This window comes from Dicentrarchus labrax, unplaced genomic scaffold, assembly GCF_905237075.1.
Source record: "Dicentrarchus labrax unplaced genomic scaffold, dlabrax2021, whole genome shotgun sequence".
Classification (NCBI taxonomy): domain Eukaryota; kingdom Metazoa; phylum Chordata; class Actinopteri; family Moronidae; genus Dicentrarchus; species Dicentrarchus labrax.
The window spans coordinates 13,561,134-13,584,940 of NW_026136715.1; the positions used below are offsets into that span (position 1 = coordinate 13,561,134).

A 23,807-nucleotide genomic window follows, 5' to 3' on the forward strand; every position below is an offset into this window, starting at 1 on the left:
ATTCCGCAGCTGAGGGGGGCAGAGATAGGGTCTTGAGCCTAAAGAGCATGGACGTGGATCAACTTGGCCAGCACACACACAGACACACTCACACTCACGTAACAGCCTAGCTTGCACAAGTGCAATCTGTCTTCATTGAACAGCTCTGGATCTGCAGGAGTCTCTCCCTGCTCATTTCGCTCTGTGGTGGAGCAGGAGAATCACTATGAAAACAATAGTCGCTTCGTCTTTCTCGCTGATTTTCTATCATTCTCCGCGTGCATTCCTGCATCTGTGTTGTGTGTGTGTGTGTGTGTGTGTGTGTGTGTGTGTGTGTGTAAGCGCACACATGTGTGCTGGTGTCTATTTGATATGTATGAATGCAGTTTAGGGTCTCTGTGTGAATGACTTTCTGGTGGAATGTGTGGGGGAGAGGGGGAGGATGTCTGCTTGTCATATGTGTAAGTACTATATGCAGCCCTCATCGCCTGAACCTGGCCCAACATTCATGATAATAATCACAGCCTGATTTTGTGTGTGTGTGTGTGTGTGTGTGTGTGTGTGTGTGTGTGTGTGTGTATTCCACAGAAACCAGTACTGTATGTTCAGAATGAGCCACATGTTACAGTGGACGACGTACAGACTCAGACAAGTGGATATGGTTTCCTCTTTGTGCATGTGTGTGCATATGCAAATGTGTTTATGCTCATACACACACAGTGGGCCTCATTTATCAAGCTACCTGAATATTTCTTTTTCTGTAAATATCTATTAGGATTGAACAAAGGGTTTTGGGTTTTTTAAATAAAAAAGTTTAAGAGCCCAGAACTAGGATTTGTGTGGACAGTTGTACTTTTATGGGGAATCTTTCACTTTTATTTATAAAAGCAGGAATTAAACTGGCCTTTTTTAACTGTTTTTGTCCTCTAGCTGGGTAATTTAATAAAGACACATTAATTCAACTAATGAACCAACATAGGCAATAGTGGTTTAATGCAAACAATAATAATAATATTTTTGAGGAAGTGTTTCTGATGAGGCAGTTATGTGAGTCAAATAATTGTTACTGTGTTTGAATTTGCTATTTGTCACTTCCTGTAGCCTGTGTTTGTTTTCAAAACTTTATCTGTGAAGGGCTGTTTTTAGTTCAGTGACTGAGGTAAGGGCGTTTTTCCTGGTATTAAGAGTAAACAAATGCCGACCTGTTGAAGTAGGCTGTGTTTTAACTTATGCAGAGCTTTGACTGTATTGCGCTTTTAGCCTACATGGAATGTTAAAATTATTTGGTAGACCCTTGCCTGTTGACCACCTTGCTGATGATGGCAGCTGCACTCATCTGTTTAGGAGATCTTATCTGCAATCCTTTGGCCCCCTCCTGAATTTTTGTCTGCTTGCAGTTATTCTTTTTATTTTTTTCACAGTCATGCAATTGTTGTTTAATTTCTTTCATGTGGCATTCCATAAATGAAATTATATTATTGCTATCTGTAATTTGTTTTTAAATTGTAACCTTCGTGAACCAGAAACCACAGCACTTTGGCTACTAAATAATGTGTGTTTGTTCTTGAGAACTGTTTTTTAGTGTTAACTTTTTTTTCCTGATCTTTTTTTCGGCCTATTTAACATAATTTCTTACTATTTCTTTCTTTGTGGGTGTTCTGCTTTTCTCTATTTGATGTTTGTGAGGGTGTGCCACAGTTATTAATTCATAGCTAAGGTCATGTGATTGAGGTCATGTGAGCGTGTTTGCAAAAATATACCTTGTGTGTATTCATCTCTGTTTTCTGTATTTACTCTGCTTTTGTGTATGTTTATGTGTCTGTGCTCCTGCATTCAAATGAGAGTGTGTGTGTGTGTGTGTGTGTGTGTGTGTGTGTGTGTGTGTGTGTGTGTGTGTGTGTGTGTGTGTGTGTGTGTGTGTGTGTGTGTGTGTGTGTGTGTGTGTGGACACAGAGCACCTTTGTATTTTTAAACAGGCACTGGCGGTTAGGAGCTAAATGAGTGTCGGGGCAACGGAGAGGAAGCTGCTGTGAGAGTCACAGGCCTCAGTGTTAATTGTAGTGAAACCCGTAGGAAATTCTGTCTCTTTCGTTTGCTCCCAGTTCCATCTCAACAAATCATTTTTTGGCTGTGGGATAGATGAGGACCTGCCCGTTTGGCCTGTCAGCACTGGGTCCTGCCTCTGCCTCTGGTTTGGAGGTTTTTGGTAGAGAACAGCACAGCAGATATAGAGAGACATGCAGACACACTTGCACACATGCAGGTACACAGTGGCACAATACATGTTATTGTGCAATTGCGCCCAGCCCTCATCTGCAGGCAAGTGTTGGCCAACAGATCAAAAACACAGCACAGAAAAATACTTTTTTTCCCCCTTTCTTTCATCAGGGGGAAAGAGTTTGCAACTCTCTTTGTGGAGGAAAGAAATCAAAACTGTTCCCTGACAGAAAAAAAGAATGACCTATACTATTCCTTGTTTTGAAAAGTATGGATGATTTCAGAACCTGAGCATTGTGCTTCTTGACCCTCCCTTCTCTTCCTACCTCTCTCGGGCACCACTCGTCTTATGAAGTCATCGTGCTCCGTTGTTCTGGTCGATAACAGATGAATAATAACTCCTCGAGCAAAGCAGCATGACATCAGGGAGGGTCATTTGAGGGGAATAAGGGAGAGGTATCATTTTCTGCTTTAAGGGTCTCTGTGTCATATTGTCCCTTTTCATTCCCAGCCAGTTGACTCAACAGGAAGAGATCTGGTGGGGACTAAACAGCTTTGAGTATATGGCAGCAGTTCCCAGTTTAGGTAGCTAACTGCATTTGTGCAGCTAAAATGTATGTTTAACTTCTACTAGCTGTTAATTGTGCAAGTAAAATCTAGGACCAGAGAAGGCAGTATCTCTTCTGTGTTGCCCTGTTCTGTGAAGATGTGAATGATTTTATCTCATAAATATGGAATTCACTTATTCAAAGAACTTTAGGAATTTGAGTCTCCTCTGTGTCTGATTGCCAATCTGCTGTCCTCATAAGTAAGAGCTTGAAAGATAAAAACATAAACACATATTTTTCCATTTTAAATTAAGTTTAATGCTCTTGCAAGTGGATAAATGGACCTGTTGCGGTAAATGTTCACATGGGGGCGCCAGCTTACACAGTATGAGTGCTTCCACAGTCGCCCGTGTTTCCCGGTTTTGCTCTGTTTCACAGGCAGAGAAGGGGTGGTGGTGGGAAGTGGTAGTGGTGGGACAGGGGTTAAACGAAGTGCAAGCACAGCCTCCTCATGCTGAAAGGTCACTGTCTTCCCTGAGCTTCAGGAACAAACTGCGACTTCTCTTTGAAGAGCCACATCTGAGAGCTCAGGAGCAGGAGGAAGTCCTTTATTAATCTGGGAATCAACAAGCTCTAATAGCAGGAGATGGAAACAATATACAGGTGTACATGGTTGGGTATACTGTAAGACACACACACACACAGACACACAACATCATGAAATTCCAAGTTTAATGTGTACATGCTTTACTTGGATCGCAGTATGTGATTGTGGAGTACTTGAAGTAGCAGTATGATATTTCCAGTATGTCGTCTTTCATCGTGTTTCTGTCTCCCTGTGACCTAGATTTCTCTGGGGAAGTACACACTGTGTTGTTCAGTTAGCGGTTATTGTCCCTCTGTGTATTTATTTGTGTGTGGCAGTGTGTGTGTGTGTGTGTGTGTGTGTGTGTGTGTGTGTGTGTGTGTGTGTGTGTGTGTGTGTGTGTGTGTACATGCATGCACATACATATCGGTGCCAGGATCTTTGGGTTTTACAACTGTCCCTGTCATATTTTCAGCAGCGATGACAAGCGCAGAGAAATGAATTGCCTTTCAGAAAGGGCGACCAATTATTGTTTGGTATTTTTATTGGTCCAAAAGAGTTTTAAAAATACAAATGATTGTATTTTTATGGTGGTCACGCTCCACGCTGGTCTCCTTTGTGTTCTACAGAAATGATTCCTCTGGAGGCCACGGAGTCCTAGTTCTTAGTTTGGATGGAAGACAGACGGGTCGACCGGGTTTGTGGTTCTGCTCCGGAACAAGCTGCTTTTGGATCACGATTTTTCGCCAGAGACACAGGGCCTGATACTGTTTCACTAACTTCTCTTCCATTATATTAGAACTCAGCCTGGCCTAATCATGTTCATACTCTACAGACTGCAGAACGCAATGCAGCACCAAAGCATTTCAAATTGTTTTACATGAATGTATCAGCTATTGTAATAGTGTGAACCCTTCCCAGACACTTTAAATATACTAATTTGAGAATTAATGGAAATGCCAAATGTCATTATGTTTTGTTTGACTGATGAGAATATCAAGCTATCCCACTTTTAACCCACTAGTTTTGTCAACTAGTTGATAAGAAATAAACAATATGACTGTAGCCAGCATAACCAAGTTGATAATACTTAACTGTAAAGCATCTTTATTTCCATATTTTTATATAAACAGTATATTTTTGGTGGTACTGCAATGATTTCTAAAGACAGGTGTTAAGTCCCTCTCTGCATCTTTCCCATAATTATGTCATTATAATTGCACAAGTTTCTGACTCATTAGTAATGAAATTTCCACATCCCATAACCTCCCAGCGTTTTAAAATACTGCGCAACGGTCGATACCATGTGTAAAGTCAAGGTCAGTAAAAGGTAACCGTGCATCAACACTCCCACTTTTAAGGAGAACCTGGTCCCCCCTATCAGCTTGTTGATAAAGTTATCAGAGTCAAAACAGTATGGCTGTAAACAGTGGGGAGCTGTGTGTGGTGGGGGAGGACTGAGACAGACGTCATGGTTTCTCAGGAGGATACACACTCACTGAGACAGACAGTCCACACCGCAGCGCCTGGCCCATAGAGTCATGGTAGCTGCCTATCGTAGGTGGTCTGCTTCAGCGGGAGGTGTGTGTGGTTGGAGAGTGGGATGACATATGCACAGTGGTTTAATGATAAAAGCCTGTGTGAGTGTGTCTGGCTGTGTGTTTTTGTGTGTGAGAGATGCGGGAGTATAGTCTGAGGTAGCCTCATACACTGAGAGATAAAATGAATGACTGCTGTTCTCATCATAACAATCGAGCTACTGGAAGGGAGGCCCCACTCTCCCCCAGAAAGGCATACAGCTGCCCTGCGCCTCGCCTGTCCACAAAAGGCATTTCTCTTTGGGTGAGAATTCCTTGCCCTCTTTCCCATATCCATGACTCACGTGGTTTGTTCTCATCCGCCGATATAACATTTAAGTTACGTTGAGCGTTTTTCTGCACAATTTCACAGAAGGCCGAGCGACGAGGCTAAATATTTCATCGAGGGGTTGTTATTTCGTGCGACCAGGCCAAAGCAAACTCAAGCCTGCTGAAGAATGTAATCATTTATCTAAGACCAGAGGCGACGGGCTCAAGTCGACCTGAAATTGGGCCCTGTGGTGCCCATAGGGACAGGGAGCTAGGGTGTGTATGAGTATATATGTATATGTTTCGGTGCATTTTTATGGGAACAAGGTATGTCTAAAGCTACTGAGCTGCTACAACTAGAGGCCAAAACCAGATATATGGTTTGTTTGTACTTCCTCCTGTGTTTCCTGTGTGTGGAGATAAGCCTCAGTCAGTCTCTGTGGAGGGTTACCGGCGCTTCAGGATGTGGAGCTCGTGTATGTTATACCGTGTCTAGCTGTAGTCCTCAAGTGCCTACATCCCTTGGAAAATAAGTGAAAAGTACCTCTTCAGCCCACACACTTAAAATGAGAGAAACATGAAAGAACAAGCGAGAAAAGGCATATTAACTTCGCCTCTCTCAGTCCCTTTCTCTCCCACAGTGTCCACCCTAAAATCCCATTTTACAATCATGAATTTCTGGGAATGTTATCTAACTTTGGTAGTGTGAAGCTTTCCCATCATTCCCTGAAGGGTTTAATGTCCCTATCGCTTGTGGACTGACCTACCAGAGCTTTTAGCTTGGTTGTGTAATGACTGTCATTAACCTATCAAGATCTGCCGAAGGGTCCTGGCTGCTTTTTCCCACCCCCTCCTGCCACTTTCCCTCCATTGCCAAAACCAAGATGGCTCCTTTAAATCCTTTCTCTTGCCCTCCAGGGAACAGAGAACACCAAAGTCTACGGTCTAATTGGATTCATTTGTAAAATAGCTGTGGAGATTTGAACATTATCTATCTATGTACCCATGACTGGAATGCAGCTTATTCTCCCCACTGGGCATTTTTTACCCTGTCACCATTTCAGTTTAAATGCGGTCTCTTGATGGCCTGAAGTGCTTTTCTTGTTTTTATTGGATTCTCATGTTCATTAAATAATGAATTCTCTTCAGTGCATTTTCCTTTCTTTTGTAGAACACAAACCCTGATCTGAGAAAGGACCACTTGGGTCAAATGTGGTATTAATGCTTTGCAGCAGTGAGTGAATGGTGCTTTGTCTGTTTGTAGAAAAACCACTAAAGAAGACTGAGTTGGAGAGAAAATAGATGCTCTATTCCAGTGTATACGTCTCAAGGAACCTCAGGGAGTCCATCCATTTTTCAAATTTAACTATCTTTTTTTTAATCAAGATGATATTAATTCAGAATTTACAGGAATGTAGAGTAAGCTTGCAGAAATTATAAACCACAAGTAAGTCACCATGTCCTGTCACCAGATGTGCTGTCCCTTTGTAACCAATTTGTAGACCTCTGGAGTTTCACTGCATTACACTGTGTCCAACTCCAGCTGCATCTGCTAGTGTTTTGTTTGGTACAGCCCAGAGCGTTTTGTGTTTGTGCCTGTGCATGAGTCGTTGTGTGTGTTTGTGTTCTGTTTTGCGAATGTTCATCAGATAAAGGCTGTTGAACACCACAACTGGCTATTACACCACCACTTTAGTGACATGAGGTTAGCCACAGAAAGGCAGATGCAGAGACACAGTCCTGTATGTCAATGCGCTGAATTAACTTGTAGTATAACACTACTGGGACTGAAGCTGATTTGGTCACAGTACCCAATGGCTGTGTTGTTTACACCTCTCCACTAACTCTTCTACTCAGAAGAGAAGAATTTACTTCTTCTCTCTTCATGGATTCAGCCATAATTCTCTTAACCCAAACCGTACAGTAGATGCTTTCATCGCTGCTCATCTTTGAGATGCCAGGCCAGAATGGAAGACATTACGGCAGGAAATTGGAGATTGCAGCCAGAGGCTGAGCACACTATTCACTGTCTAGATTCATCTTCTCGATGAATCACTGGTCAATGGGATAATTCCTTTTTGTGGTACTTTGGTACCACAAGGTCTCCAGTCATGGTCGCCCAGTTGCGTACATAGTACAAATGCTACTTAACCTTTCAGGCTCATTCTAAACTGTTATGTGCTTGCTTCATATCAACATGCTACTAACCTTAGCTCTTCTCTGTCTCTGTCCTTTGCTCTCCAGATTGAGAACCTGTTGGAGCAGTTAAAGGATAAGGACAAACAGCTGGCTGGGTTGAGGGAAAGGGTCCAGGGCCTTCAGACTGACTCCAGCAACACAGACACTGCCCTGGCCACACTGGAAGAAGCCCTATCAGAAAAGGTAAATGAAAAAGCCAAAGGTGAAGTTGGAGGTCAAGAAAAGCTGACAGCAACGGCTGATAAAAGAGATTTCAGGTGAGGGTTGAGGTAGATGCTGCTCTGTTAGAATAGTTGCTGGATGGATGGTGTGAAGTATTACTCACACTATAAATGAAGAGACTAAAACTAGTTTGTCATTTGTGGACAATAAAAACTCACAAAATGAAACCATTAGACCACCACTTGGTCTGGAAATTCTTACCCTCTGAGGCACACTGGTCATTCAGGAAGCTGGTATACAGCATACAGCTTAATTAAGTTGCATGTTTTGCTATGACTCACTGCAATAATTTACTGACACAGCCTAATTTATAGACCTTGGGCCACACTAGATGAGACTGAAAACAGTAAGGGAGAGAAGGAGGCACTGGGAAAAGGGAGGTCTAAGGTGAACATAGACAGAGGATTAGTCCCTGTCTGTAACTGTGCTGAACATAGGGAGGGAATGATCTATAGAATAAGGGGAGTATGGAAGTTTTGAAAGGGGGAGGAATGGAGGGATGGAAAAGTGGAATGGCAGAAGAGGCACAGCCCTGATGGAAGAGGTGGCCTCACAATTAAGGGAGGGAGAGGTCAAGGAATGCAAGGGTGGAGGCAGGGTAAAAAAATTGTAACTTCAAGACTAATGAAAGAAGAAGAGAAAGAACAGAGCTGGCAAGAGAAATACAGTTACAATGCATCAGACAGGGATGGAAATTCAGTAACTGATAACAGCCGCACACATATAGAGGAAAAAAATTACTGTGACTGTAAGTGAACCGAATGAGAGAGACAATGCTCGAAGACAGACCTGATGTACTGTAAAGTCTCAATGGGATGTTTGTACAGTCCTGGTCTAAAGTGATCTCTAATATTGGGAGATACAGTCACAATATCCTAATCTTATGCTTTTTTTTGGGATACTTTTACTTTATACTTTTGGAACTGGATTTACTGGCCTCAATGGCCTCTGCAAATAGTATAACAAACACAGTACTGTATGCATCAATGGGAAGACACATTGCAGCATAAAACCGCAGAGCTGCAACTGCCACGTGAATCAAGGTGAACTAAGCAGCCTTACTCCACATGGATGGACGGGTGAGTGGATGGGCTGGATGTTGGTCGTAAACATTCAGCGTTTGTTGTTTTCTGGCAACATGAGAGAGCAGCTGGTCTCCATAAAGGCTCACCTCAACACTACTAAGCTAGCATGCCGCCACTAACACTTAAAGATGAATGGCCTTGCTGCCCACTGTGGTGTTTTCAGTGAAATGCACTGCATTTCATCACACAGATGATTTACTCAATAAAACCCCATTGTTTTTTGCAGTATTCCTGGGTATAGTATAAGTTGCTTTCGAGAAGCTTGAGTGCTAATGCTAATATATATTTTTATTTTCTACACAAGTCTTTAGTAATGTGTTTATGAATTTGTACTCATGCTTACAGGGTGCCAGTGATTTCTAATTGGAGACAGGCTTGAACACAGGGCAAATTTAATGTTATATTCTGAACTGACCATGACCATGGGAATGTCAAATCTTAGTCTGGCAGTATAAACACTTTACCTTGAACTGACTGGCTTGATTTCAGAGTGACTCGATCTTCCTTAGCTTTGTTGCATTTCTAAAGTTGTCACTCGCACACATTTGTTGGTACTACAGTCTAAAAAAATGATTGCTTTGGCGCTGCAGGCAAAGAAATGGTTCCCATTTACATGTTTGTTTGTACTGCAGGCTAAAAGATGGATGCTGGTTTACTTTGTGTTGGCACTGGCTGCTGCTTAAGAGCTTGTAGAGTTCCCAGTTAGGACAGATGTGGATGTCCAGCTGTGTTGCGTCTTTTCCAGTGGCTGAAACATTTATGCCCAATGTGCACATAGTTTATGTGTGTATCTGTATGCCTTTACATTTGTTGTACTGTTTGCAACATAAGCTTGTGTCACTTGTGCTGTGATCTGCCAAGTGCATACTTGTGACAAAAATTTGAGTGGTGCATCTAACGCTCAGTCAGAACTAGACATGAGAAGAAATGAATACTGTTTCATGGCAAATGGTTATACAGTTAGATCTGGTGGTCAGGGCTCTCCTGTATGAGGGAGGTCTCAATCAATCCGAACTGTGATTAGGATTCTGAGCAAATTCTAATCCTAATCCCTCTTTAAAGGTTATACACAGTCTATGAGATTTCCACATTAATATAGCAGCAAACAGCTATTTGTTATGTAAAGATATTTTGGGGTCATTGTGTTCTGAGCAGAGAATTACATCACACTCCCTTTGTCCGTGTTGCTATCGCAGCCTCTCTCTGGTTTGTTTAGGCAGTCTTCTCCATGTGCAGCAGAGGGACTGAAACGCCTGTTCTTGCATCGACCTAGGTGAATTAAGGATTTATTTCAACCATAGCAGGGCTGGTGATTGTTGGAACAGTGGGAAAAATAACAGAGATGGTTTTGTACAGTTTTTATTGTGTTTCTGTCAACACAACATGAAGTTATGTTACAGTGATATGCAAGGTAAAATTATCGTTGTTATCTCTGAGTGTAGCAAGCAATCTCAAAAAAGTCTATCTCTCTAGGGATCCGTTCCTTAATCTTTTCAGACACTTAGAACAATCTGAGCCTGTCAGTGGCAAAAATGGGCACTTTCAATGGACGGGTGCATTTGTCCCCAAGGATTAACTTAAGCTAACATTGCAGCCATTGCAGTCCTTTACACAAATATTTTTCATCTAACTCTGTAAATTAAGGTAAAAAAAAGTTTTGGTGAGTTTTATTTCTGTCCCATTGTTTTGGTCTGAGATGTTGGTTCTCTAGTGCGACATCCAGTGGCACGTGAATTCTGTATACATAACCTTTAATGAACACATACGCGAACATTAATACTTTGTTAAATCAACCGCATGAAATGCCACATGAGGAGGTTGGGTTGGTGGATGGAGCTCTGGCAGCAAATATTGTTGGAATGAACATGATCAAAATATCAGTGATACAGCGTGTTGCTGTGCACCTGCATGAAAACGACTGGATGCTACCAGCCACAGATGTGCCAATCAGTCGATACTACTGCGACTTAGAAAAGGTTATGTTAAAAAGTAGGTTGAAACAATTTTGAATCTGAGCATTGCAACTCAGTGTTTTTTGTTCTGTTTGCATTTACAACATTTGTACAATCACGCTTCCTCACTAAAAAATCTGTCTGTTACACAATATCAGTGCTTTGACGCCAATCATGTGAGAGAGGCTTAAGTGTAGTTGTACAGGGTTGCTTGAGTCCTTGACAGGCAAGAAGAGATTTGTGTGTTTGTCTCTGACTTATTAAGCTGTTATTTCCTTTGTGTTTAATTTTATTGAATTGAAAGTTACTGAATTTATATCCATTTAATCAAGAATTATTTACATTTTAAATCAGTCTATTAAAAGACAAGATGTCGGCCTCATTGTTTTTGCTACACATGGACCAACACAGTACATAGATGTTTTCACTTAAAATGATCTTTTATCACCTAAATTTGTTTTTGTTGCCGACAGACTTTGAAATGAATAGCATAATGGCACAATAAACTGTAAATCCCTATTCTGCCTCGGCCCATCTGTTTACCCAGAAACCACTTCTGATGCAGCCTACATATAATTCAGCTGTGATGAGGAGAACGTTGGCGAGCTTTTCAGACTTTGTGGTCAACACAGGGTGTGTGTAATGTGTTTACAAGAGTGAGTGTGTGTGTTGCTAATCACACACCCTGTCACAAACCTGCTCTTGGAGCCAGTCGCTAGCCACAGTACTGTGGTTCTAATTAACAGGCCAGGGCATTGTGCCCAAGCTGAGCCCTACTCTTTGGTGTGTGTGTGTGCGTGTGTGTGTGTGTGTGTGTGTGTGTGTGTGTGTGTGTGTGTGTGTGTGTGTGTGTGTTGTGTTTACGTGTGCTCCACACTCATAGAGGCAGGTTTTATTATCACATCCTGGTCTCTTTCCCTAAACCCCAAACATCCTAGAGATATTTCATAATGTGGGGAAAACACCCAGGACCTATTAACCATGTGGTCTCTCTCCTTCTCTTTTCTTTCTCTCTTTCTCTCTTCTCTCTCTCTCTCTCTCTCTCTCTCTCTCTCTCTCTCTCTCTCTCTCTCGTCCTGTCTTCCAAAGCCCAATATGCAGTGCGTTACTGTGCCAGGTCTAGTTAGTGGGTGTATTTGTCCAATTACCCAGGGGTTTAAAGCTGCCAATCATGCGGCGATGCCACATCGTAAAGCCTCATTGCTGAGCTGTGCTCTGTGCCTAAATAAACACCTGAGTAAACACCTTGATAATCACTTCAGTCCGCACCTAAACACAGACACATACACCTTAACACACACCTTCTACACACACACCTTGCATGCTCCGCCACCCATGGTGTGATCCTGGTCTCAGGCCAATGCCCAAAGCCGTGGTCCTCCCGCTGTCCGATGTGATTAGAGAATAGAGAAAATTATGATGTAAACATTCCAACTTGGTTTATCAGAAGGCAATGTGGAGTTGTTAGGAAGTGATCTACAGTACTGTTCAGTTTGTTCTCAATAAATCTGTCACCGTCTCTCATCTCCTCTCCTCCTTCCTCCTTCTTTCTCTCTGTTCTACTTGGAACTGATCTCCTCATGTCCCTGTTATTATTTATGGTAGTATTATTTATGATGGGCATTTATGAGTTTGTCTTTGGCCTCACTCAGCCTATTCAGCAAGAGACTGGCTCAAATGTTTCAATAATGATAGGAAAGAACTGTAATCACACAGGGCTGTCAATCTTTTGCCCACTGGAAGCAAAACAACATCCATTTTATGACATTTCTTAAATCTGGACAAGCTTTTACGCAGATGATGGCTATCTAGGCTCTTTACTATATTTCTACTCACACCTCTAACCCAACGTTATTTTCCCTTGTTCTTTTTCTATCTCACTATCTCAGGAGCGAGTGATTGAGAATCTACGTGAGCAGAAGGAGCGGGAGGATAGGGTTCGGCTGGAAGAGCTGCAACAGATGAGGAAGGAAAACAATGAGTTAAAGGACAAACTTTTAGCCCTGCAGCCCCAGAAACTGTCCCAGAGTCAGCCTGCTAACCTCAGCCCAACCCAGAACAAGAGGCCTGATGCAGAGGTGAGTAGGGATGTTGTGATGTAGTTATTAAACGTACCACAAGTAGTTTTGAAGTGGTCACAGTCTCTGGCTGTTTCTATATAGTTCACATACAGTCCCTCAATTAAATGAGGCGGTCAAAATACTACCGCTTTTGTCCACAGGGGCCGCCAGAATCATCACAAAATTAAAGTTCCTTTTAGGGGTTTTAAAAAGTAACACTGTGTAGATAACAAAAAAGGTTTTGTGTATGCGGTATGTAGTGTTGGTTACTTTTGTCAATACATTTTGACTATTGTTGTAACCAGTCTCTAAATGTTACACTGGAATATCGAAAACAAAATATAACTCATGGTTGAAACAGTGTGCATGTTGATACGTGCTCTGTACACCACAACTCAAGATTGCTGGTATGTGTGTGGACTGCAGACAGCCATCAATATTTCATCGTTATCTGCATCATAACAGACTTGCACACGCTGCAACACTTGTGCCAAGCTCTAAACTGAGCCCAAGCACAAAAACTTATTTCACAGACATCATAAAACAAATAATAACAAATACCTTTCTCACAACCTTTCACTGTTGAATACTTCAAACTAGCGTCACAGCACTTCATAATTATTTTTTATTGTACAAAAAGAATTAAAAGAATTAACTTTTACAGCCACTCTGCAGTGGTTGTAATATACTATGAGCACCCTGTATTTACATGGCTAACATCTACAGTAATAGTAATTCCACTCTCTTACCTCCCTGTGAGCATGCACAATATTGTTAGTATCTCCCTAGCAAAGGACCTGCCTGCACTTTGTCCCACAGGATAAAGGGATGAATTAAGAGAGAGTGATTTATGGACGTAAAAGATCCCTCTATCCCTATTCGGGTGCCAAGTCAGAGGCCTTGCTGTCTTTTTTTTCTCCCTTTTTTTCTCTCCCAGGCTTACAAGCCAGGACAGACTCTCGCCCTGCCAGAATTTATGAGAATGTTTTCTTTTATACTCATAAAAAGCGTACACACATCTCATTCCTGTGAAATGATATCTTGTTGAATGTTGACGCGGCACCACATGAAAGGGACACCAGCTCAATAACTCTTTGTAGCAAGCAGATTCACACTCTGACAGAAGTGTTGCCATAATTGGACTATTTTGTGTACTCGGCAGCAATCAGACCTGTTATGTAAACTTGCAGATTCTTCAAAAAGACAGATGATGTTTGCGTGTTTATATTTGAGAGAGAGAGTGTGTGTGCGTGTGTGTGTGTGTGTGTGTGTGTGTGTGTGTGTTTCTCTCTGTGTGCCTGTGCATGCATGCCAGCACGGAAACAACTGTCGGTGTGTGTTTGTGTGGACGTGTAAGTGTCACCATGTGTTTGAGTGTGTCGGTGTTTGATCCTATTGTAGTGCAGTGGAGTGTGACAGGTTGTGAGGCTGTAATTCTCAGTAGGTCAGAGGTGAACTGACATGGTGCCTGAGATTAGAATCTGATCAAACTAACCTACCACACACAAACATATACACGCGCACACATTCACCTCAGTGTATAACAATATTTTGCTACTGACAGCCACGTGTACTTTTGGTCTAAATACTGGCATACTGCTACAGTAAATCAAATTCCAAAATTCAGTATGGTAAGCACAGCAAAAGCTTCACTAAGTGTTGTTGATGGCAGGAATCCAGCACCAGTGAAACTCAAATGATAGTCAAATGAGAAAATGGAAATTACATCCTCAAGCCATGGTCAAATCCCACACTTAGTTGTGACCAGTGCACCGTTCTGCCTCCCGGCAATCATTTTGATGGGATAAGCTGCCTACTGGAGTCAGGACACCAGACATATAGGTCATCTTCTGCCACAGGCTGAAAATCCACCCTTTTAGATTATACCTCGACACCCAATGCTAGCACATACTTTCCCAAAAACATCAACAACAAAAAAAATCTTGCTGGTATTGAGCAAGTTTTGCTTGTATCAGGTTTGAATTGACTTTTTGTTGTTTTGGTCAAAAGCATCTGCCAAATGGGTGTAACATAATAATTAGGGATGCACAAAATGGATTTTCTTTCAGCCAATACGATAACCGATATTTGACTGTTTCTCATGGCCGGTGCCAATAAGATAACCGATAGTTTCACACTGTTGTTTTTTAAAAAGAAGTTCATAACCTGTAGTTTTTACACACCTGAGGGTGTAGATGTATTGAGCAAATATGGGTGATTTAATATTCCATAGCTCTGAGCTAACCTACCACTATTGTTTACATAACAATGACAAATAGCAGTTCTGATTCTTCAAATGTTCAATTATTTTTTCAAGTCAAGTTCATATTCTAATTTAAATGTCCAATAATTTATGATAATTTCCCACTATCAGCCAACAATTATCATGCATCCCTTATAACAATGTGATGCAACAATCCAAAAGGAACAGCAGGGTTGTTTACATAGGATGGTGTTTACATAGGGCTGCTTGAAAAACAATGTGTTTTGCAATGTAGATTCTTCTCGTTTTTGCAGAAACTACATAGCAAAATGTGCTTGATCTTATTTAGATAAAGCAATGTCCCGAGTAAACTCGCTGAATTCTCACTTGTGTTAATGCTACTAGAGTATTGCTGTTTGGTGGGTGAAATTGTTGCATTTGCACAATGTCAGCCTTTCAGAAAAAAGATAAGTATACAGTAAATGCTTTTTAAACGATTACATTAATCCACCAGTTGTATAAAAGGCATCCTCATTTCATGTTAATCACAAACACCTCCAAAAATGGAGAAATTAGCTTTTCACCTGACAGCGCTGATGTGTAGCCATTTCCCTCTCATGCAGATGTGGAGTTTGTGTTTGCCATCAGGTCGTGTACACACAGTGGCCCACTCACTGTATCTACAGATGTTTGTATTACTGACTCAGTCAAGCTGTTAGCGGAGCTTTTTATCTTGACCTCAGAGCTCTGTTGACTTGACTGCATCCTCATCCTCTTCTCATAAAACAGTATTTGTTGATTCTGAGGTTAATAAAGGACTTCTGGAACTAAACATCCACTCTTCAAAGAGAAAAACAGTAAAGATCCTCAGGGAAGGTAGTGACCTTTTCGGAGAGGGATGGCTTAAATCAGCAAGGAGACACCACACCTCAACTTACTTTTAAGTCCTATTCAAAAGACTGTTTGGTCTTTCCAAAACCAGGCATATGTTGTATCTTCTTACCTTTTTTTTTTGGTTTCTTTTTGATGATAATATCGAGATCAGACATTGATTTTTTGGAACATAACTAGATCCAGTGTTGGTACTAGAGACAGATCAGGGCTCGCCTTTGCAGCTTGTGTCTTCACGTTATGTGCCACTCATTACTCGCCTATTTAGTTAAATGAGTACATTCAGAATGCCAATTTAAAACAAATATTTCCCCCACATTAAGTCCAACTCAAAAACTGGAGTCGGAGTTCAAATATTTTACCTCAGAACAACAGTGGTGGTGATAATCCTTCAAGGAATGGCGACACCAAGTGCCAGAAAAAGCACCAAGAAGAGCTAGCTTGTTACAACTGCACTGTACGATTTAAAAAGAGAACATAATCCTTCAACAGCTGCAGAGATGAATTTGACTGGGTACATTACAACAAAGAGGAAGGGGTAATGTCCTTTGTCACCTAGCAGGGGCAACTCAACAATTAAGTGACATTAGCTAGCGAGCATTATCAGCTGTGTAATTCACAACCCTTAAGAACAAAACATTTTGTAGTTTAAACTGCGCCTGTGCTACAAAATGGCTCAAATATAAACTACAATATCCATATGGCATTTTAAATACCTGCCTGTTATGACAAAAATAAAATAGTAAAAGCAGGTCGCAGGTGGTTATCTGAACATTCATTGATATCACTCTGTATTGCCTATTGTTCTTTACAATCAAAATATATATGAAAAAGATTTTGTGATGACATAACCACTTTAATAAAATTTATAAATTAAAACATTTATATGTTGACACTGTTTGGATGCTTTCACTTGTCTGTTTGTCTAAATATTGCATTCACAATTATTGATTTTTACTCGGACAAATTACTTTTGTGTGAAGCGAAGGTAGATTTACTTGTCCGAAGGAAAAGTGCCTTAGAAAGTTAATGTCGTGCCCTGCAGGTATTTACCTTTAGGAGTCAAAACTTTTTATAAATACTACCCAGCCTCAATGGGGCTGTGTATCTTCTGACCAGGAGTTAAATAACCCAGTTCAGATCCTGGTGGCCTCACATATTTAACTTATTTGTTATATTTACACTTCAGAGACATTTCTAGGAATGATAATAATAATTTCAATGACCATATATGTAATCGTATCTTTACTGGCCTTCCCCCTCCTGTCATAATATCACAAATTCCTGTTGGACCCGCCGTGCTGTCAGCCCCTGGTTTCTTCCTGTCTGTGTTTTCCCCTAGAAGAACATAACAAACTCTGGTCTACTTAAGCCTAATGCATTTTATGCAAGCTAAGATTGGGTTTGATTTGTGTGCATAAGTGAATGAGGCTAGGTGTGGAGGTAATGGGAGTGAAGACGAGGTAAACAATGACTGTGCTTGCCTTCCAGAGGGCCAAGTGTTCCCCTCTTTCACAGCATTCAAACTTTTGTACAGGCACATGTGTATACACATACAGTAACAAGCTTAAGGGGCTCTTTAAGGCACTTGCAGTTGCTGGCACATACAGAATATTGTAGGTTAGTCAAACTTATATCCATGGACAAACACAATGTGTGCATAGCATCACGACTGTGTGAACACAACACAAATACACAAAAAAACTGTCACAGACTACAATAATGTCATCATTGACATTTTGAGTGTATATTTGAACATTTACAGATGTGTTTACAGATGCGCTACCTCATTATGCATGCTTGTATCTAAAGCACAAAAAGTAAGACCATTCAAACATTTAGTTGTGTTCCATATGCTGTGCCCATGGCTGTATCTCCAATATTCAGGGGCCAACATGCGCATATGGTTTATCTGGTGGGTTTGTTATAATGGGAAAAGGGGCATTTGTTCAGATTGGCTAGTGGTAATAGTTAACAGACACTCCTTGGGGTTTTTTTTCTAATGACAGACTCAAGCAGAGCTACATGTTCTGTCCCAGACTTATGCAGACCTGACAATAAATTGCTCAGTGTGTGTGTCTGTGTGTGTTTGTGCACACTCACTTGATGATGTTTAAACGAGTGGCCTCAGCTGTTTCAACAAGTTAAACAATCTTTGCAAACACAGTAGACGGAGAGAAGTAAAGACCAAGAGAAAGAGGGAGAAGTAGAGAGAGAGATAATTCTAGGTTACAAACTTCCTCTGGGATATTTTTCTCAGAGAACAAAGAATTCATCAGTGTAAGTTTTCTGTTTTTTTCTTCAACATTTTACTTAGAAGAAAAAATTTGAGATGTTTGGTGGTCTCATAAAATCACAGCCAAACAGAGGGAGACTATAATTTTATAATGATAATGACTGAACTCCAAACTCCACATGACGGACGCCCCGGGGAGAGAACTGATAGAAGCAAACCACAGGAAAGCAGCCAGCAGAGGAGTCAGGGGGGGGTGATGAAGGGATGAGAGCGGATGAGGGTACAGATTGGTTCTGCTTCAGCTAAATTGTGACCCTAACCACATATTCAGGATTGACTTACCTTTTCCTTAAGGTTTTAAAGCTACCCATGTTTCAAAGCTACCCATGTAGACGTGTCCAATCTTTCAGTCCTAGAGGATGTTAAAATGTTAAGACTATACTTGGGAATTATACTATATTCTAGTTTTACATTTGTTATATCTTTTTGTATTAACTTCTAGGTGCCAGCCAAAGTAGATGGGCTACCAGCAGCAAGCCCCACAGTAGGTTATGCTATGCCTGTTGTTTGTTGGTTGCATGTACAGCGTTTGTGTGTATGTTCTATGTTGCCAGACTTGGCTTAACTTTAATTGCTCTGAGCTGTACTTTGTCACGCTTAGCTCCACATCCATCTACACTGCCTGCCCTTTGTCATTTTCTGCTATACTTTGTCATTCTAAGCTTTACTTGGTCAGTCTCAGCTGCACTTCATCAGCCTCATCCGTAGGCCGTTCGCTTCAGGTGTACTTTGTTAGATTAAGCTTTCCTTTGTCAACCACTTTGTTAGCTTCAACTGTGCTTTGTCCGCTTCAACAGCATTTTGTTAGCCTGCTAATGCTTAGTTTGCAATGTAGCATACTATTGTTGCATAAAGCTATCTTAATTCTGACATACCATGCTAACAGTTACAATCTCACGTAGTTGGTGCACATTTTATCATAAACTGAATAAAATGTTCATAGGTATGTTATAAGAAATGTGTTTTTTAGAATGAGCCATTTTTATCTACGGAGGTAGCGGGTACCCTTCCATAGAGGCTGCCATTTTAAACTGCCATGTTTCTACAGTAGCCCAGAAACAGTGTCTAGATAGGGCCTGTCACGACTCTTGCAAAATTTCACAGTCACTGTAGTTTCTCTTACATGGTTGGAAGGAGAGGATGAGGCTAGGGGATTGTAATCTGCCACTATACCGCTAGATGCCACTAAATCCTACACAGAGGTCCTTTAAGTAAGTAAGTAATTGTTATGTTGCTCAAATTATATAAAACAGGTCTGTCGCTAGTTCATGAGAAGAAGGTGTTTTTCAATTTGCTGCCAGCATTTGCTAAGGCTAATGGATTTCGAAGTGTGACAAATCTAAAGTTTAAACTGAAAGTTTAGTTAAGTCTGACAATTGCCCTAAAAAAGGAGCAGCTTTTGAAAAGCTGAGTATGAGATAAACTGGCCACTGTACATGTATTTGACATTAGTATAACGTGGCTTTGTACCTAATGTATCCACCACTCCTGTGTGTCCTGTCTCCCCTCCAAAGACCCAAAACAAAGAAGAAGTAGTGCGGAATTGTCCAGACATCACAGATCGTCTGAGGCTTCTGGAGCAGGAAGTGGCCCGCAACAGAGAGGAATCTGGGAAGTCACAAGCGGAGGTGGAGAGGCTAAAGGCAGCCCTGAGGGATGCTGAGATGGACAAATCGTGCAAGGAGAAGAAAATTGCTGATCTTGAGAGGTGAGGGTCAAAAATTCAGTGACATTCATAACCACCACAAGACACCATGTGGGTGTCCTCAGAGAGCAATGTCTTTCCAAATGACCGGATCTTTGTAAGATCTCAATTCATTCCTAAGTGCTCTATTTATAAAGGAGTAATCCACGAGACATAAACTGTCTAGATTCTGTCCTCCCAGCACTTGAAACCTCTTCCACGCTGTCATGCTTTTTGCCTGATGTAATCACACTCTAGAAATGTACATGTACATGTGTTGGTTTTTATAATTTGGCTAATGTTGTATCATTTGTTCCCGTGTATCAATGTCTGCAGACCTGGGTAAGTAGTTCTTGGTTTGCCTGTTAAACATACCATCATAATACCTGCAACACTGTCCATAGCCGTCACTCTTGACATCATGCCATGACTGTTGGTTTGATTTGAAACTTTCCCAGGTATAAAGTTGGAAAGTCCCAGGAAGCTCAGATTGGACTATCCCAGCGGGACAGTAAATGTACATTGCATTTACGGCAAACAATCCTAGTCCTCATGCCTGTCACAGCAACAATGCAATGAGAGACTTTATATGTTTTCCTGACTTATGTCACCGGAGACATATAGCCTCTCTTTTGTGTTGACTTCTGCAAAGCTTCTTCACATTTCATTACTACCATGAGTGCAATCATGTGTGTTTTTCCTCCTATCGTACTGTGTTTTCACATATGCGCCTGTAAACAGATAAGTGGTTTTGTTTCTGTATTTGAATCACTGTAAAGGCATACAGCGAGTGTGTGTGTGTGTGTGTGTGTGTGTGTGTGTGTGTGTGTGTGTGTGTGTGTGTGTGTGTGTGCGCACGTGCACGTGTGTGTGTTTTTGAGTTTGCCAGGCAGCCAGCCAGCAGCATGCCAGTGGGAGGTGGTGTATCCAGCCCAGACACTGGCTGTTTATACTACTCTGTTTATTACTGGCACAGTGCTACTCAATTATCATCTGATTTATGGATTGGCATGGTGTGTATATGTACCCAAATGAGAGGTTGTTAAGTGCCAAAGCAGAGGCACTGTATGTGAGTGTTTGCGTGTATATTTATTTTGTGTGCGTGCATGTGTGAAAAAGAAGCAAAGACAAAGGCATGTTTTTGTATGCGTTTCTGTATATAGTGTATATCCGAACTTGGAACAGTTATAGTTACTTGCGCTAGTTGGCGTGTCTGTTAACGTAGATTGATAGTGCGAGGTTTCTCTGTTGGTAGATCGCCAGTAGCACAGAAGAAGCCATGAGTGTGAAAAAGGTATGTGAAAGAACAGTTTTTGCACACGTTGGCCCATCCGGTGTGTTAACGCGAGCTATGGTCCTGAATGGTTTAAGAATGTATCTGGATGGGCTGCATGTACTGGATCCAATACAGTTTCCTGCCTCATTCATTACCTGTTTTACAGACTCTCCACTCTGGCATGGAAACGGCCTGCTGACTCAAACAGTGTGGGAACGCATGAGCATCAAGTATAATAGGGATACAGTAGCTCCCGCAGAGTTTGTTCACACAGTCTACTCTCTGTTTCCATGTATGTGTGCATGCGTCACGCCTCCACCTCTACATGTGTCTGCTCACATGCAGTTGTCACCAGAGAGTGCGTATGCACATGTGCGTGTTTTAATCTGTGTGTTTAGTTTCTGTGCACGTGTGTACACAGCCATTTGTGGGACAGGAGTGTTTGGGATCAGGAGTTGGAAGAGTTTCTTTCCCGTCAGCTCGTCCATCTTATCGGGGCTGCTGTCTCATTAGTGTCAGCTAGTCACTCCCATCGGTCTGACCCCTCCTGTCTGGTCAGCACGTACAGGTCAGGAGTCACATGCAGGTCGGTTGCAGGCTATCACAGTAGGGTCCACTGCAGCTATACACTGCTGCTGTAAACAGATAGAATAGAATACAATAAGATAAAATAGGATAGAATTTTCTATAAGCACATGAACACGTACTTCAAGTATGTATGGCTACTGTAGAGAATAGTGAGGCGTCAAGTTATTGTAGTTACATTATCAGTGTAAATTTAGATTTAACAAAGACATTAAACTTAAGTTCACACAAGACTTTTTGCACATATGTGTCTGTGCACATTTGTTATGTGACAGCATGGGCGGACGAGTGTCTCTGTGTGCTGATTGGACTTCTGTGCAAGACTCTGCGGGATGTGTCTGGGCAGAGGATGAATGTCTTTTTAATCAGAGTGTTTCTGTTGGAACTCGGTCAGATGGCCTATTAACCACTATCTGGATGGAGAGAGAGGAGAACAGATGAGGAAATAGACACTTTCTCATCCAGTTGGCAACGCCGCAGAGAGAGTCAAAGATGAATGTAGCCAGCAGGTCATTGTAATAAATACCTTCCAGCACAAGGGAGACACTCATAGCTTTTTTATAGCTTAGATCTCCTAGTGATCTACTGTAAGTCATCAGAGATAACATTAGGTAGTTTATTGTTGGTGTTTTATGTGTGTAGGTATAATTTCTAACTAATCTGTCTAAGGGATCAGAGATACCAAGTAAGCTTTGTGGAAAGTGTCTGAATCTGTTAACAATAAAGCTGATAGTTTGATTTGTTAAGTAGTGCACAGAAAGCCATGGTTACTCATCTCTTGGAGCAGTTTGTGCAGATATAATGGACTGAAATGGAAAAAATGAATCCATTTCATAATATAACATACTAATTGGAATGAAGCATTCTATTCTTCCCTCTATACATTTAATTAAGTAGCACTTTGAGTGTTTGCCCTGTATCATATTTCTTCAATTTATGTAGTTGGTAACATGGTATTGAATGTCTAAAGGTGCAGTGTGAGTGCAGTGAAAGGTCTGTTTGAAACATGACCAATTTTTATTAACCTCAAACATCAGGAGTATTATTTATTTATTTATGGTTTATTTTATACGGACAGGTTCATTAAACATAGACAGGCTGAAAACATATATCCGATGCAATTTTTATAATGTTTATAGCAGATGCTAATCCGCAAGACTCGTCCCTACATATGGGTGTATGTGTATAAGAGGTTGTTGCATTCAAGCATCTGCAGTTTAATAAATTTGAGATTTAAGTTATATGTAACTTTTTTTTTTAATGTTGGGTGAATATAAAGCCTTCTTTTTCCTTCATTCCTATCTAAATGGCTATATATTGTTAACTAGTGGAATTATTCTTCTTAATGCTGTTACAGTCCTTTTAATGTTTCTGCGGTGATGTGGGAGCTAAACTTTGAGAAATAAATCATCCTCCCAGTCTCTCCATATCACAGCTATTGACGTGGTAAGCACTCTGGTATGTAAGGGAGGGTTTCAGGAAAAGGGAGGTGTGTGTGTATACAGTACATGTATGTGTACATACAGTATGTGTGAGTGTGTACGTGTGTGTCTAGGGTGAGACTGAGGAGAATACATGTTGGTAGTGGAGCTGGCAAGGGTCTGTTGGCTGGTAGGAATCTGTGGTTGTTAGCTGACACAATATTCATACACTCACAAACACATAAAACGCACACGTATAATTTTTTGGCTTTATTCCTGTGACCATAATCAAACTCCAGATGTTGAGAGCATCAGTCTTATGAAAGCACACACACACTGTATGCATATGCACCAATGCACACATAGGGTCCAAAGTCTTTGTATATAATATTTCTGCATGAACATGTTTGTAAACTGTGCATTTCTGTGTGTCCTTGCAGGTGTCCGTACAATCTAAATTGCCTTTTTAGCCGTAAAAATGACCTGTCAGCTTTCTGTTTTATGGAAATATAGACAAGCTGCACCTGCAGCAGAAAGGAGATATTTCATAACACAAATATACAATACATAGACAATACATTTTCTCACATTTAAACACGTAGACATGCAAACCATTCCTCCTTTTTAACCTCCTTTCTGTTTCACCCTGTCACACGCACACAGACAATATATTAAAGCAACAGTGAAACTGTATTTGTGTTGCGATAAGACATGTCTAAGCACCATAAAGCATCTATCATTAATAAACAGACTTGT

At 41.1% G+C, this 23,807-nt stretch overlaps 1 protein-coding gene across 1 annotated transcript in view; it reads left to right on the forward strand.

Annotated features, from left to right (window-relative positions):
* The window catches only part of LOC127377893 (ERC protein 2-like), a 151,195-nt gene that overhangs the window by 45,661 nt on the left and 81,727 nt on the right, over window positions 1-23,807 (forward strand). The window contains exons 10-13 of the mRNA XM_051426193.1: window positions 7,422-7,559; window positions 12,525-12,713; window positions 18,528-18,569; window positions 19,600-19,793. Of these exons, the coding sequence (XP_051282153.1) occupies window positions 7,422-7,559; window positions 12,525-12,713; window positions 18,528-18,569; window positions 19,600-19,793 (563 nt within the window). The remainder of the gene's footprint in view (window positions 1-7,421; window positions 7,560-12,524; window positions 12,714-18,527; window positions 18,570-19,599; window positions 19,794-23,807) is intronic.